Source organism: Trichosurus vulpecula, chromosome X (assembly GCF_011100635.1).
Source record: "Trichosurus vulpecula isolate mTriVul1 chromosome X, mTriVul1.pri, whole genome shotgun sequence".
Taxonomy (NCBI): Eukaryota; Metazoa; Chordata; class Mammalia; order Diprotodontia; family Phalangeridae; genus Trichosurus; species Trichosurus vulpecula.
Window position 1 is genome coordinate 49783930 of NC_050582.1, and position 14000 is coordinate 49797929.

The 14000-nt window shown below is 34.8% G+C and overlaps 1 protein-coding gene across 10 annotated transcripts in view; it reads left to right on the top strand.

Annotated features, from left to right (window-relative positions):
• THOC2 (THO complex 2) overlaps positions 1-14000 on the top strand; it is a 98919-nt gene that overhangs the window by 48350 nt on the left and 36569 nt on the right. For all 10 annotated transcript variants that reach the window (XR_005009218.1, XR_005009217.1, XR_005009219.1 and 7 more), the window contains exons 14-19: positions 3496-3626; positions 5105-5206; positions 8264-8348; positions 9645-9738; positions 11791-11871; positions 12426-12522. Coding sequence is in view for 7 of the 10 variants with exons in the window: in XM_036739882.1 (XP_036595777.1) it covers positions 3496-3626; positions 5105-5206; positions 8264-8348; positions 9645-9738; positions 11791-11871; positions 12426-12522 (590 nt within the window). In the remaining 3 variants the exon portion in view is untranslated. The remainder of the gene's footprint in view (positions 1-3495; positions 3627-5104; positions 5207-8263; positions 8349-9644; positions 9739-11790; positions 11872-12425; positions 12523-14000) is intronic.

A 14000-nucleotide genomic window follows, 5' to 3' on the forward strand; every position in this document is an offset into this window, starting at 1 on the left:
GCAAAGAAAAATTTTGTAAAGAAGATGAATCTCCTTTTAACTTTCGTCTAAACCAATATTTTTCTGCATCAAGTTTGCTTAAATTGGAATAAGCTTGTATGATCAAATATCTCTTTTTGAGTTTTGACTTCTCTTACACTAAGATGTCCGGAATATAAAGTGAAATGATTACTGCCAGTTATCAAAATTGTTTCTATTTCCTAGCTCCACTTAGCCTTTGGAATACTAGTAGAGACAACGGGCAATTCAACTTAATACATAGTTTCTTAAATAATCATTTTAGATTGGTCAAGCTTTAAATCAAATCACCATTTTTTTTGGTCTTAAGTGCATTTAAATAGTGGGTAAAGAATATCAATCACTGTTGGTTATTTCTCTACAGTTAGCTGATCCCCCCCCCCCCCATACAATTAATGAAACATTTTTTTCCCAGAAGTAAATTGAATATAAATGTTTTGAATTACTTGACTTTTTGAGTTGGATTTTTTTTTCTTCATTCCTTTTTGCAGCAAAGCATAATTCACAGCATCTTATATTCTAACTTACTCCCCTATGTTTGAACATAATCTTTTATATTAAGTCAAACAGTAAACATTGACTATATGACATTGGGGATCCATAGATAAAAATGAAATTATACTCAAGGAGCTTATGTGTACACTTATATGAGAATATATACAGTACAGGACAATTTGGGGAGGGAGAGCAGTAGTAGCTTGGGTATTAGGATGGGCTTCTTGTAGAAGGTGGTGCTTTAGTTCAGTCTTGAAGGAAACAGCAAGAGGAAGGGAGGAGCAAATGCACTCCACAAGTAGAGGACACTTAGAACAGACAAGGCAGATGTAGAATTCTTTGTGTGAAGAAGAGAGAGAAAAAGCCAGTTCAGCTTGATCTTAGAATGGGGGGGTGGTGGTGGTGAAGGAAGCAATATATAATGAGGCAGGAAAGATTAGGTTGGGGCTACGTTGTGAATGGTTTTAAAAGCCACAGAGGGGAGTTTATATGGAGTTATTAAGAGTATTGTGTAAGAGAGTGACACAGCTCTGTGTTTAAGGAATATCACTTGGACAGTTGTGTCCTAATAAAAGGAGGCTGATTAGAAAGCCATAGTACTGTAAGAGTTGATAAGGACCTGGATAAAGGGTTATGCAAGTAGAGAGAAGGTGGCAGATTTGGAAAATGTTGAGATGAGTTTTGTTAAATGGCTAGGGTGAGAGGGGATAGAGAGTTGAGGTTACAAAGCTGATGGATTTGAAAAATGTTCAGTTGTTTGAGTAGTATCTGAGTCTTCGTGACCTCATTTGAGGTTTTCTTGGCAAAGATACTGGAATGGTTTGCCATTTCCTTCTCTAGCTTATTTTACAGATGAGGAAGAGGTAAACAGAATTAAGTGAGTTTCCCTGGGTTACACAGCTAGTAAAATATTTGAGGCTGGATTTAAACTCAGATCTTCGTGGCTCTAGGTCTGGTGACAGCACCATCTAGCTGCCTTGAAGAGTAATAGTATCCTAAATAGAAATTCAGAAAAGGCTTGGATTTTTATGCAGAGATAACAAGTTCTGTTTGGGATTAGCTGAATTTCAGATGTCTGTGGGGTATCTATTTTGAAACGTTCAATAAGTATTTCGTGATGCACGGCTCAAACTTGGGAGAGTTACTAGATTGGACTAGATTGTGCATCGGGGGGTCATTTCCATAGGGATAATTAAAGGGAGGAGAGACATAGGATTGCTTGAGAGGATGGTAGAGTCTACTGAAAGTTTTTTAAAAATGTAGGCAATTTGGGTATATTTTCAGACAACTGGGAAGGCTAAGGAAAGAGTGAAGAATGGCAAGAGAGAAGGAATGCTTGAAGTCTGCTGGAGAAGATGAGGGGATAGAGCCAGGAGCACATGTAAGAAAGTTGACCTTGGCGAAGAGAAGGGCCACATCTTCATCAGAATTTGAAGAAGAGGAGAAAATGAGGGATTTCAAGGATTTTTGAAATGAAGACAGAAGAGGGAGCTTATAGTAAATGGCTTCAATTTTCTCAATAAAGTAAGAAATAAGGTCTGCTGAGAGTTAGGAGAAGGGGGGAGGTATGAGAAGTTTGAGGAAAAAAGGTTTGGAGCAAAGGCTTCTTTGGGGAATGGGATAGGGAATTAATTAGAGAGGAGTAATAGGATTGCTTTGTTTTGAGGAACTACTGGAAATTGTGGAACAAATTTGTAGTAGTCATCGTGATTGCATGACCTCTTCCTGCTTCATTCAGCAGCACTTGAGTAGAAACAGTATGGTTATCGAGAGATGGGGTTTGGCAAGACATGATTGATAGTAGAAATGGGTGAGAGGTTTGAGAGTAAAAGACTTTGTGGAATTGATCTCGTTAAATAAAGGTTTGAGATTGGTAAGGGAAGAAAGTAACATCAGGAATAATGGATTGACAAAGTACTGAGGACTGGAGTGATTGGCAATCATGATGGAAAAGAATAGGTTTAGGAGGGGTGAGGAAAAAAGAGATAGGTAGAGGAAAGCCAGTTTTTTTTTTAATTGTGGAAGTGGAACTCTTGGCTAAATGAGATCTAGGGTATAGCCATTCCTGTGTGTGGCTGAGGTGGAGAGAAGTAGGGTTTGAGGAGGTTGAAGACCTGGGAAAAGACAGTATCAAAGGCCTGAACCTAGGGGGTATGTGACTATAGAGATAGGGACTGTTGTGTGAGAGAAAAGTAATTTCTAATTCCACAATAAGATTTGGCAACTGACAGAACATAGGATGAGGGAGAGAGAGAAGTTGAGAGTGACATTGAGGTTTTAAACACGGATGATAGGTGTCCTAGGTTGAAATAGGGAAGTTCAAAGAGAAGGTTTTTGGGGTAAAAGGTGAGTTCTACTTTGGATAGATTTAATTTGAAATTCCTAGGAGATGTCCAGTTTGAAATGTCTAATAGGCATTTGGAGATGTGACTAGATCTGGAAAGAGAGATTAGGGCTAGATATACAGATCCTGGAGTAATTTGTATCGAGATGATAAGCTTGTGGGAGCAATCGAGGTCACTAAGTGAGAGTATAGACAGAGAAGAGAAGAGGGCCCAGGACAGAGCTGCAATTGGAGAGTGGGATAGAGAACTCTGATCAATGTAAGATGATTTCACAACCAGTAGAGGAGACTGAGAGTAAAGGAGAACTTTTTTTATCAGAAAGGAGAACTAAGAGCAGTGTCCAGAGAGAAGAGAGTAATTGATTTTAGATGCAGCAGATAGGTCAAGAAAAGTGAGGATTGAGGAAAGAGCCTTTAGATTTGAGAATCCAGAGATCATTGATAACTTTTCGGTAACTCAGGCATTTGGAGAAATATGCTAGCTCTTGGCCATTAATAGGTTTCCCATGTTACTATGGTCTTTGTTATGTATTGAGGATGTTTCATGCTTACTGTCATAAGTGTTTCTGATTTGTATGGTAGTTTAGGTGAATAGCTATCAGCTGATCTCTTGAATTTTTATGTTCTCTTTTTGGTAGGAAACTTTGCTTAGTTGCTTGCTGAATATTACTGACCAGGTGCTACTTCCTTCTCTTTCTTTGATGGATTGCAATGCTTGTATGTCTGAGGAACTATGGGGAATGTTCAAATCATTTCCGTATCAATATAGGTAAGGATCGGTATTTTTTGGAATTTGAACCATGTCAATTTTGATACATTGGCTTTATTTAAAAAAAAATTTAATAAGCATTTGTTTTCTCTCCCTCTCCACTCATTACCCCCACTAAAAACCACCTTTCTAACAAGGGTTGGAAGCAAAACAAATTCCCATATTGGCTGCGTCCTAAAATGTGTATCAGTCTGCACATTTAATCCATTACTTCTTTTTGAGGAGGGTGGGTATCGTTGGACTTCTGAAATCATGGTTACATTGATCTGAGTCCTTAAGTCTTTCAAAGTTGTTCATTTTTTACAATGGTGTTAGGTAAATGATTTTTCTTATTCCACTTAGTGAACTATTCATCAGTTCATACAAGTCTTCCCTTTTTTATGCTACAATAGTATTTTATTATATTTGTTTGCCATAATTTGTTCTGCCATTCCCCAGTTAATGGGCATTCCTATAGTTTCTACTTTGCCACCAAAAAAAGAGCTATTTTTGTACATATTGATCTTTTTCTTTTTTCTTTGATCTTTTTAGGTTATAAGTCTAATAATGATATTGCTTGGTCAGAGGGTGTTCGAAATTAAGTAATCTTTTGGTCTAAGGTCCAAATTGCCTTCCAGAACGGCTGGATTAATTCACTACTCTGTCAACAGTATAGTTTTCCTGCATCCCCTTAAACATTCATCTTTTTTTTTTCTCTCCTTTCCTGATCAGATGAGTGTATGGAGTTCCTTTAATTTTCATTTCTCTAATAGTAATTTTGGAGAATTTTTTTCACATGGCTGTTGATAACTTGATTTTCTTCCCTTGAGAACTGTCTGTTGATACTCTTTGAGGATCTATTGGGGATTCACTTTTATTCTTAAAAATTTGAACCAGTTAAAAGTGTTAGCATCTATGGTCTTATAAACAAACTGAAAAGTTAATTTTTTAAAATACTGATATTTGTCTCAACAAAATTTGACATAACCAGTATTTTGTATGTTGCTTTAAATTATTTTAGAACTTTGCTAAAACTTGCCTCAACTGTACCTCAGTGACCATATAGATTGCTTTTGTAATCTGAACCTTAAGATTATGTAAAGAATGAGATTTTGATGCATTTTTGATGGAACAAGAAAAAGTGGAGACACATCAGATGACCAAGTGACCAAATAATAGGACCTCCACTACTGATCAACTGGTTTGAGAAAATGTCATCTAGAAACTGTCCCATATGCAATGCATGACAGGGTGTTCCATCTTGTCAAAATTAAAATTCCTTATTCAGAATTCACAGAACTAAGTATAAAATAAATTTAAATAATTAAACTTTCAAATGTTTTTTGGCAAGGTTGCAGCATGTATATTTATAAATTTATTAAAGCTTAAAACTGCACTTAGACATTTTTTTGGGATATGCCTGATATATAAATGAGACTTATTTGTCGTGCATCAGCTTTAAGCTTATATGTTTTTTTCTCCAATCTCTCTTCTTTAAGGTATCGTCTGTATGGTCAGTGGAAGAATGAAACTTATAACAGTCACCCACTTTTGGTAAAAGTTAAAGCTCAAACAATAGACAGAGCCAAATATATAATGAAGTAAGTTTTTAAAAAAAAATTTGTTGAATCATAGTAAATTTAGATAGCTTAAGTGTAAGCTTAAACATTGGTCACTCCATGAGTCTTAACTTCATAGGCACCATAATAATCTAGTAGCTATTTTTATATTATACCTATGTAATAGACCTTGTTTAAGATTTTACACTTAGGAAGGCTGTACATCTAATAAAAATTATTTTGAATGGACTGCAGTATAGTGTCAAGTCTCTATACACAGCTAATGTAGTTTCATTGAGCAGCAAAAATGAGGAGAAACTAATACACAAGGTACTCTCCAGCCAATGTTAATTTGCCTGATTGCAAAGGTGTAGCATGGTGCTGAATGCAAGGCTAGCTTCAGGAAAGAGAAAGTTCAGTGAGTTGAGGTTAGTATGCAAGGGATAGCAAGTTTTTTTTTTTTAAGGTATATTGAGAAAAAGAAGAAGTCAAGAAGCATTTATTAAGCCCCTACTAAGTGCTAGGCACTATGCTAATTAAGCACAAGGGATACAGAGAAAAGCAGAAATGGTGCCTGTTCTGAAGGAAACCCCAGTCTAATGGGGAAGATAACATGGAAACTTGAATGTAAACAAGTTAGACGGCTGATAATCTCAGAGGGAAGGGATTAGCATTAAGAGGATTAGGAAGGCTTCTTGCCGAAGGTGGGACTTTTAGAAGCTCTAAGAAAGGAAAGAACAGCTGCTGTAGTGGCAATGGGGTGATAGTAGATGGAAGAGAGGAGGGAGAACTACTCAGTTTTTATTTTGCTTCTGTTTTCTCTGCCAAGGTGAATAATCTTTGCTTGGAAAGGACAGAACAAAAGCAGATAATAGAGAGTACAAAGATAATTGAGATAGTAAGAGAGCATTTAAGTTGCTTTTGATGAGTTTGTCACCTGGTCCAATGAACTATATAATTGGATGCTGGGATTGCTGAGTCTTCTGTCTGCTTTTATTTTGAAGATTTTTTTGACTGTTAAAAGGTTTAGTGGATATTTAAAAATCCTTGGCAGGAATCAAACCAAGAGGTTTTACTGTTTAGTTTTTCATTTCATTTAAAATTTTAAGAGGTTTCTGTAAGAGATTTTGAGGCAGCTAGATGAGCCTGGAGTCAGGAAGACCTTGAGTTCAAATGTGACCTCAGATACTTACTATCTGTGTGACTCTGGGCAGGTCACTTAACCCTGTTTGTCTCAGTTTCTTCATCTGTAAAATGAGCTGGAGAAGGAAATGGGAATACTCTAGTATCTTTGCCAAGAAAACCCCAAATGTGATGACAAAGAATTGGACATGACTGACAAACGAATGAACAGCGAAACATTTTGTTTTCTCTAATTACAGTAGTGAAGATTGAATACTAGTTTGTGTCAATTTAGATTGTCATTCTTAATGAAGGTGGTACTTGGAACTGCTAAATTCTGTACTAAAGGTGTTCATCCCCGTTTTAGATTTAGGGACAGTCACTATCAGTCATGCTGTTTTTAATATCCATGCAATAGCATGCTTATGCACTGGAATTTGTGTCAGAAAGGTCTGAGTTCAAAATTTGTCTGCAGGCACATAACTGTGTGACCCAGTCAAGACACTTAATTTCTAGTTGCCTAAGTTTCCTTATCTGTAAAATGGGGATAATAATCAAATGAGATTTTCAAAACACTTGCAAACCTTAAAGAGCCATCGATCAGACCATGGATGACTATTCAACCACAGTTAGACAGTTTAAAGTGTGAAAAAATTGCAGTCAGAATTGAATTAACATCTTGGAACTTTATTTTAAGGTCTGTTTATTCACAGAAAAGTAATTGAATTAACACACAGCCAGAAATAAGCTTTAAAGTAATCTCTTAAAACTTTTTTTTTAGGGGGGGAAGGCATGGCAATTGGGGTTAAGTGACTTGCCCAAGGTCAACACACCTAGTAAGTGAGTCAAGTGTCTAAGTGCAGATTTGAACTCAGGTCCTCCAGACTTCAGGCTCTACTCACTACGCCATCTAGTTGCCCCTGTTAAAACTCTTTAATGTGCACTTTGCTTAACTTTGTGTTGCTGATGAGGTTTTTTCTAGGAGTTCCATAGTTGATCACTTAAGGGACTCAGATCAATAATTCAGAGTTTTGAAGCAGAAACATTCCCTGTATGCATGTGAAGTTACAACTTGCTTGCTCAGGTGCCAGGCGTTAGTGATTGAAAGCCAAAAGCAAAGCATCCCTTATAGATCTCTGATAGAATTATTTTCTTCTTTTCCAAGAAAATATAAGCTCCTTATGGACATATACAAACTTAGATGATTTAATCAGATTTTTAATGATCTGAGCTTTAATAGTAAGACTTGAGTATGATACTGTGAACTTTTTTGTAGTTGAGTATGGTTATTTGAGGTTACTTAGGATAAAAAGTTATTTCCAATGTGGTCATTTCTCTTTACATATTAACAGCTCAACATTTATTTCTGGGATTGTTTTTGTTTATTTAGTGCCTTTTCTCTGAAGAGCTAAAGGTTCTGACTTTTTTTTTTTAATGGTGAGCATCTGAAACCTTAAACTAAAACCACCAGGTCATTTGGGAAAGTTGGATAAGCAAGGAGTAGAGAAAGGAATAAAAGCAATAAGTTGCTTTGTATGCTTTGACTGAAAAATGATTATTATAGACTCTGACATAATACAGTGCTAAGCAGAATGGAGATTTTGAGTCTCTCATAGATGTCAGTAACAAGACTGTGTGTTTATCCTTGGTTAGAGAAACTGTGAAAAAACTGAGTATTTCTTTGGTCTAGGGAACTGTATATACATCATTAAAGCCTTTAAACTATTAAGACTTTTGAATTCAACTAATGTTGAATTTTTAAAATAGTATTTCTGACATTTACATCCTAAATATCTTTTGGGAGTCATCTTCACAGATGGTTTTCTGATTGCCACAAAAACAATTCAGGATGGGCATTTACATGTAATTTATGTATTTTGGTAAAAACTTCTGTATTGAAAGTAACATCTATGAATTTTATAGTGGGAGAGACTTTAGATAAAATTGTCCCTGCCATTTTTTTCTCCCCTCTGCTAGGAGATTGACAAAGGAAAATGTGAAGCCTTCTGGAAGACAAATTGGGAAATTGAGCCACAGCAATCCAACTATTTTGTTTGATTATGTATGTATTAAGCTGAAAGTTAATGTAAAAAACCATTCATAAGTTTTGTTTTCATTTATCTATCTTGAAGACATCTTAGATAAATTTAAGTAAACATCTCCATTTTAAATAAACATTTTAGATGATGATTAAGATTTGGTATGGTCTTTGAGATTCCTTAATTCCACTTCTTCCCTGTAGTTCTTCATTATGGTATCAAAGGAAATAATACATCTGAAGTACTATGTAACCTTAAAGTGGTATGTAAATATTAGTTATTACTGGTTAATTTAAATAGTAAATTAAAAATTTTATTTTTATTTCCAACGTTTTTCCCTTACTTCCCTCTCCCTTTTTGAGAAAGCAAGAAAAACAAATCCTGTTATAAATATGTCATCAAATAAATGACTGCGTTAACCATATCCCTCCCGAAAAAGGAAAAAGAAAACAAAATATGCATCAATTTTTGCTCCAATTCTACTAGCTCTCTATCTGTAAAGGGATGGCATTTTTTATAATGAATCCTTTGAAATCATGATTAGTTACTTCATAGATCAGATTTAGTCTTTCAACATTTTTATATTTATAGTATTTATTATTATTGTACAAATTAAAACTATCTTTACCAGAAATCTTTGTGCTGAGGCTAGATATAAAAGTGTAATTTGTTTGCTAAATAGTACTGGAATATAATATTTTGACCAAATACTTTAGTAATACATGCTAGTGTTACTATAAAGCTACTTATAATTTAATTCTTGATTACTGAAAATAACAATGAAGATTTTTGTTGTAAATTGGATTAATGAAGAGTGAAAATTAATCAGTAAGCATTTATTAGATGCCTACTGTGTGCCAGCACTGTGTTGCAGCCCAAATATAGCACTAATTCCTTCATAATGGAGAAATGTTTAAAAATGTTTTACATGAGAGGACTACTATTTTGTAGTTCTGAAAGTAAGTTTTAGCCTATTCATACTGTTATCATTAGAATAATTATTTTTATAGTGCTTTAAGGTTACAAAGTAGCATTTTCCTCATAGCTCATTGAAGGTAGGTAGGTTTTGTTATTTCCAACTTTAAAATTAATTTCTTAATTAAAAACCAGCTTTTTCATGATTTATAAAAATATTCTTAACAGATGATAAAAGACTCAGTTTGCTATAAAATCAACTAAGATGGGAATCTTAGTTGACTCTTAAAAAATTGTTAATTGAGTATCTTTATTTCACCACTAATCTGGCATATCCTAGTTATTAATTAGCCATGTCTGATAGCATTTTAAATTCTAAGTTGCATCTATTCTTTTTCTTTCAGATTTTATCACAAATACAGAAGTATGATAACTTAATAACACCAGTAGTTGATTCATTGAAATACCTCACTTCATTGAACTATGATGTTTTGGCCTGTATCCTTTTAAGTAAACTAATATGGAGATCTAAGAAATATGAAACCAATTCACGAAAAATGTAGTTCTCCAAATAAGTGGTTTTAGACATGTAAATGAGAAAACCAACAGATATATTTAAGCTGAATCTCTTTTAGCAATAATCTTTGGTTAGCTTAGTTAGGTGGTAATTTTTTTCTCTTGGGCAGTTAGGTGGTACTGTGGATAGAATCCTGCACCTAGAGTTAAGAAGACCTGACTTCACATATGGCCTCAGACACTTGTTAGCTCTGACCATGGGCAAGTCATTCTGTTTGCCCATTTTCTTCATCTGTAAAAGTAATAGCCCCTCTCTCACAGGGTTGTTATGAGGATAAATAATACATACAAAGTGCTTTGCACAGTGCCTGGCACATACCAAGTGCTATATAAATATTAGCTATTATTATTGGCACTAAAATGTTACAGCTCTTCAGGTAGGTAAAGATAATATGTGCTTTGTTATATTTTAAGACAGGAGCAAAACTTTCTCACTTTTATTTTCTCTCACTCCCTCTACTGCTTTGACACCATAAAAGGAGCTGCTATAAATGTTTTTGTTCTATATAGGCCTTCTTTCTTTGATCTCTGTGATATAGCTGTAATAGTGATACAGCTGGATCAAAGCATTTAGTGACTTTTTGATCATATGTCCAGATTGCTTCCTGGAATGGCTGGACCAATTCACAACTCCACTAACAGTGCATTATTATGCTTGTTTTCCTGCAGCCTCTACAACATTTGTCATTTCTTTTGGTCAGCTTCACCAATCTGATGGGTATGAAGTGGAACCTCAGAGTTGCTTTAATTAGTATTTAATTTATTAGTGATTTGGAACATTCTAGGTTGCTTATCTTTTGACCAATTATCAATTGGGGAATGGCTCATCTTTCTTTTTTGTTTTTAACAAGTTTTTATTATTTCCTTGTATATTTTGGAAATGGGACCTTTATTGCTGTTTTCTCTTCTGAAACTTAAATTGTATTTAATCAAAATTGTCCATTTTATCTTCTAATTCTTCTCTATCTTCCTTGCTCCTTTAATTTGTTTATGAAGTGACCTTCTAAAAAATGTAATCTTATATTCATATGTTGTTTATCTTGGTACATGATGTAAGTTGCTGGTCCAAACCTGATTTCTGTTAGGCTGCTGTCCATTTTTCCCAGCAGTTTTTTTTTTCCTGCAAAATATCCCTCTGATAGTTGTTACAGCATTAAAACTATGAAGCAACTTAGGTAGTATTGTCATTTTTATTATATTATCACAGCTCAGCCATGACTGTTGAATAAACCCTCAAGGTATTTGTTTTTATTTCTTTATGGAGCACTTTGCATTTGAATCTATGTGTAACTATTTTGTATGCTTTAGTAGATTTATCCCCAATCATTTTATAGTTATTTTGAATGGCATTTCCCTTTTTTTACTATTGTCACTTGAATTTTGTTTTTTTATAGCTATATGGTTGAGATTTCCTATCATGAATTCTGTGCATTAATGGTTGCTGCACTTCTCCCTTCCCCCTCAAATTTCTGCTATACAGGTGTCAGCTATTATAGCTTCAAAATTAAGAAGGGCTTTTTTCCCCCCAACTACTTATGTTTAGTTTAAGTATATTATTGTCTCTCTTCGACTGGATGAAGCTTCTGCAGGCCCAAAAATGACTTGTTTAAAGAAAGGAGTGTGAAAGAAAGGATTTGAATCCAGATCTCCTGACTTCCAAGAATCAGCTTTCATTCTGCTTTATCATTCTGCTTCTTGTAGTATTTCCCTTCATAATTTTTGGGTTTTTGTTTTGTAGGAAGAGGAAGAAAAGATTCTTAACATTTACCAACCATGTTTTTTTTGTCTTTGATTGGGCATATCTTGCCTGCTGAGAGTATGGACAAGGAACTAAGAATAATTCCCTCATCATTTACTTTAGTTAGAAAATTTTTTTTTCCTATTTTTTAAAAGACAGTGGAGTATGTCATGTTTTCTTAAAGGGAACTTAGTAGAGGCTCTGACAAATAAATGTTTTTCTTAATACTGTACAAGATTGCATCATTGAAGCTTTAGCTAATCCAGAGAAGGAAAGAATGAAACATGATGATACGACTATCTCAAGTTGGCTTCAAAGTGAGTATTGCTCTTCTTATGTATTTTAATATATGCAAGAGTTTCTACCTCAGGGGAATATTTCCTGATATAAGCAGCTACTTAAGATAGCTAAGGGCACAGTGGATAAAGCTTTGGACCTGGGATCAGGAAGATCTGAGTTCAAATCGAGGTTCAGATGCTTGCTGATTGACCCTGGGCAAATTATTTAACTTCTGTCTTCCTCAGTTTCCTCAGCTATAAAATGAAGATAATAAAAGTACCTGCCTCCTAGGGTTGTTGTGAGGATGAAATGAGATAATATGAGTGCATATACGTTGCCTGGCACATAGTAGGTGCTTAATAAAGTCATTATTATATTGTATGATTAAGGTTTTTAAAGTACTAATTGACTAGAGATGAATAAACAACTATCCATTACAAAATACTCTTCAGAGTAGTAATAAATACTCCGATTAAATCAGTAAAATCAACTAGTTTTCTGCCCATCCTTATTTTTGTAAATTTAATTGGAGAGAGTAATGAGCTATATTATGAACTCCTTTTAATTACATTTCATGTCACTTCATACCTAGGCCTAGCAAGTTTTTGTGGTGCAGTTTTTCGTAAATATCCAATTGAACTTGCTGGTCTTCTTCAGTATGTGGCAAATCAGCTAAAAGCAGGAAAAAGGTACGTATAAAATTTTTTCCTTAATCAGTTTTTAAACTTAATTACTGTGAGTGTCCAGGTGTTTTGACCTCTGTTTATTTAAACAAAGGAAGTCAGGACAACAACAAATAAAAAAAAAACTACAATAATGTAAATATAAACAATGCTAAAAGGCCCCTGACTTTTGATTAAAAGCTGTGATCAATATTGGTTCCACAGTACTAATGATTTCTCTTTGTAGAGAAATGGGAGAATGTAGGTGCCAAGTTAGAGGAGGTAGCTGTGTTCGTAGGTTTTAATTTGTGTTTGGCTAGTGGGTTCAGGCTTGTGATTGGGACAAACTGAGACACTCATAGAGCATCTGACATTTAGCAAAAGAAATTTACAATTTTGTGCTAAATATATTCATGATGGACTGCATTCATTCAGTTGGATGTGGTTCCCCTTCCTCTCCACATTTGCCATTGTAGTTTGCCTGCCCGGAGAGTGAAGTGACTCTGCAAGTGCTTCGTTTTTAGACTTGAGCAAAGAGGAATTTTTATTAATGGTTGAAACCTTAATCTTCTGGACCAATTAAGTCTCCAGGACACTTTCTTTACCTTTTAGGGGGGTAATCTAAGCCAGTGTTTGTAGAGTAGATGTTGATCCTCTTATAATTTAACTGTTTTTGTTTGTGATGAGCTTTTCGGGGAGTAGGAATGATACTGGAAAATGGCATTTGTATTTTAAAAAATAAGAAAAAAAGAAAAAAAAATAAACCCAAGGAGCAGAAAAATAAATAAATTTACTCTTGAATCAGACTTTAATATGGTATGAAATGTAGGTTTTGTGCCCTTTCACATTCAAGTTAAGTTTTTGTGCTTCTCTTGTGTATCACATAAGTAGTACAATGTAAACAAAAATAATACTCCCCTAAAACATATCTGTAATTAGTGAACAACTAATGAAGATAGAGAGCATGGTTTAGTGGAAAAAATACTACATTTAGAGTCAGAGGATCTTGCTTTGAATCCTACCCCACCACTTACTACTACCTTTGTGACATTGGGCAAGTCATTTCCTCATCCTAGTCCTAAGTTTCCTTCTGTAAAATGAAGGAGTTGGACTATATGGCCTCTGCCAGCTCTAGGTCTATAATGCTTTGTGTAATCTTCACTAAGTTATTTCTCCTTGCTGGGCCTCAGTTTCCTGCTTTCTAAACTGAAAGTGTTGGACTAGATGGCTTCTGGCGAGGTCCCTTTGAACCTCTGGGGTCTGATGAAGCAATGGATTTTTTTTTAAATTTTAAAATTTTCAGATCTGTATTCTCTCCCACAAAAGCAAGAAAAACAAAACCTGTTAAAAATATGTATAGTGAAATAAAGCAAATTCTGTCATTGACCATGTCCAAAGAAAAGTCTCAAATTGTACTCTGAGTACTCTCTCTCAGGACGTGGGTAGCATGTTTGAGTCCTCTGGAATTGTAGTTGATCTTTGTGTTGATGATAGTTCCCAAGTCT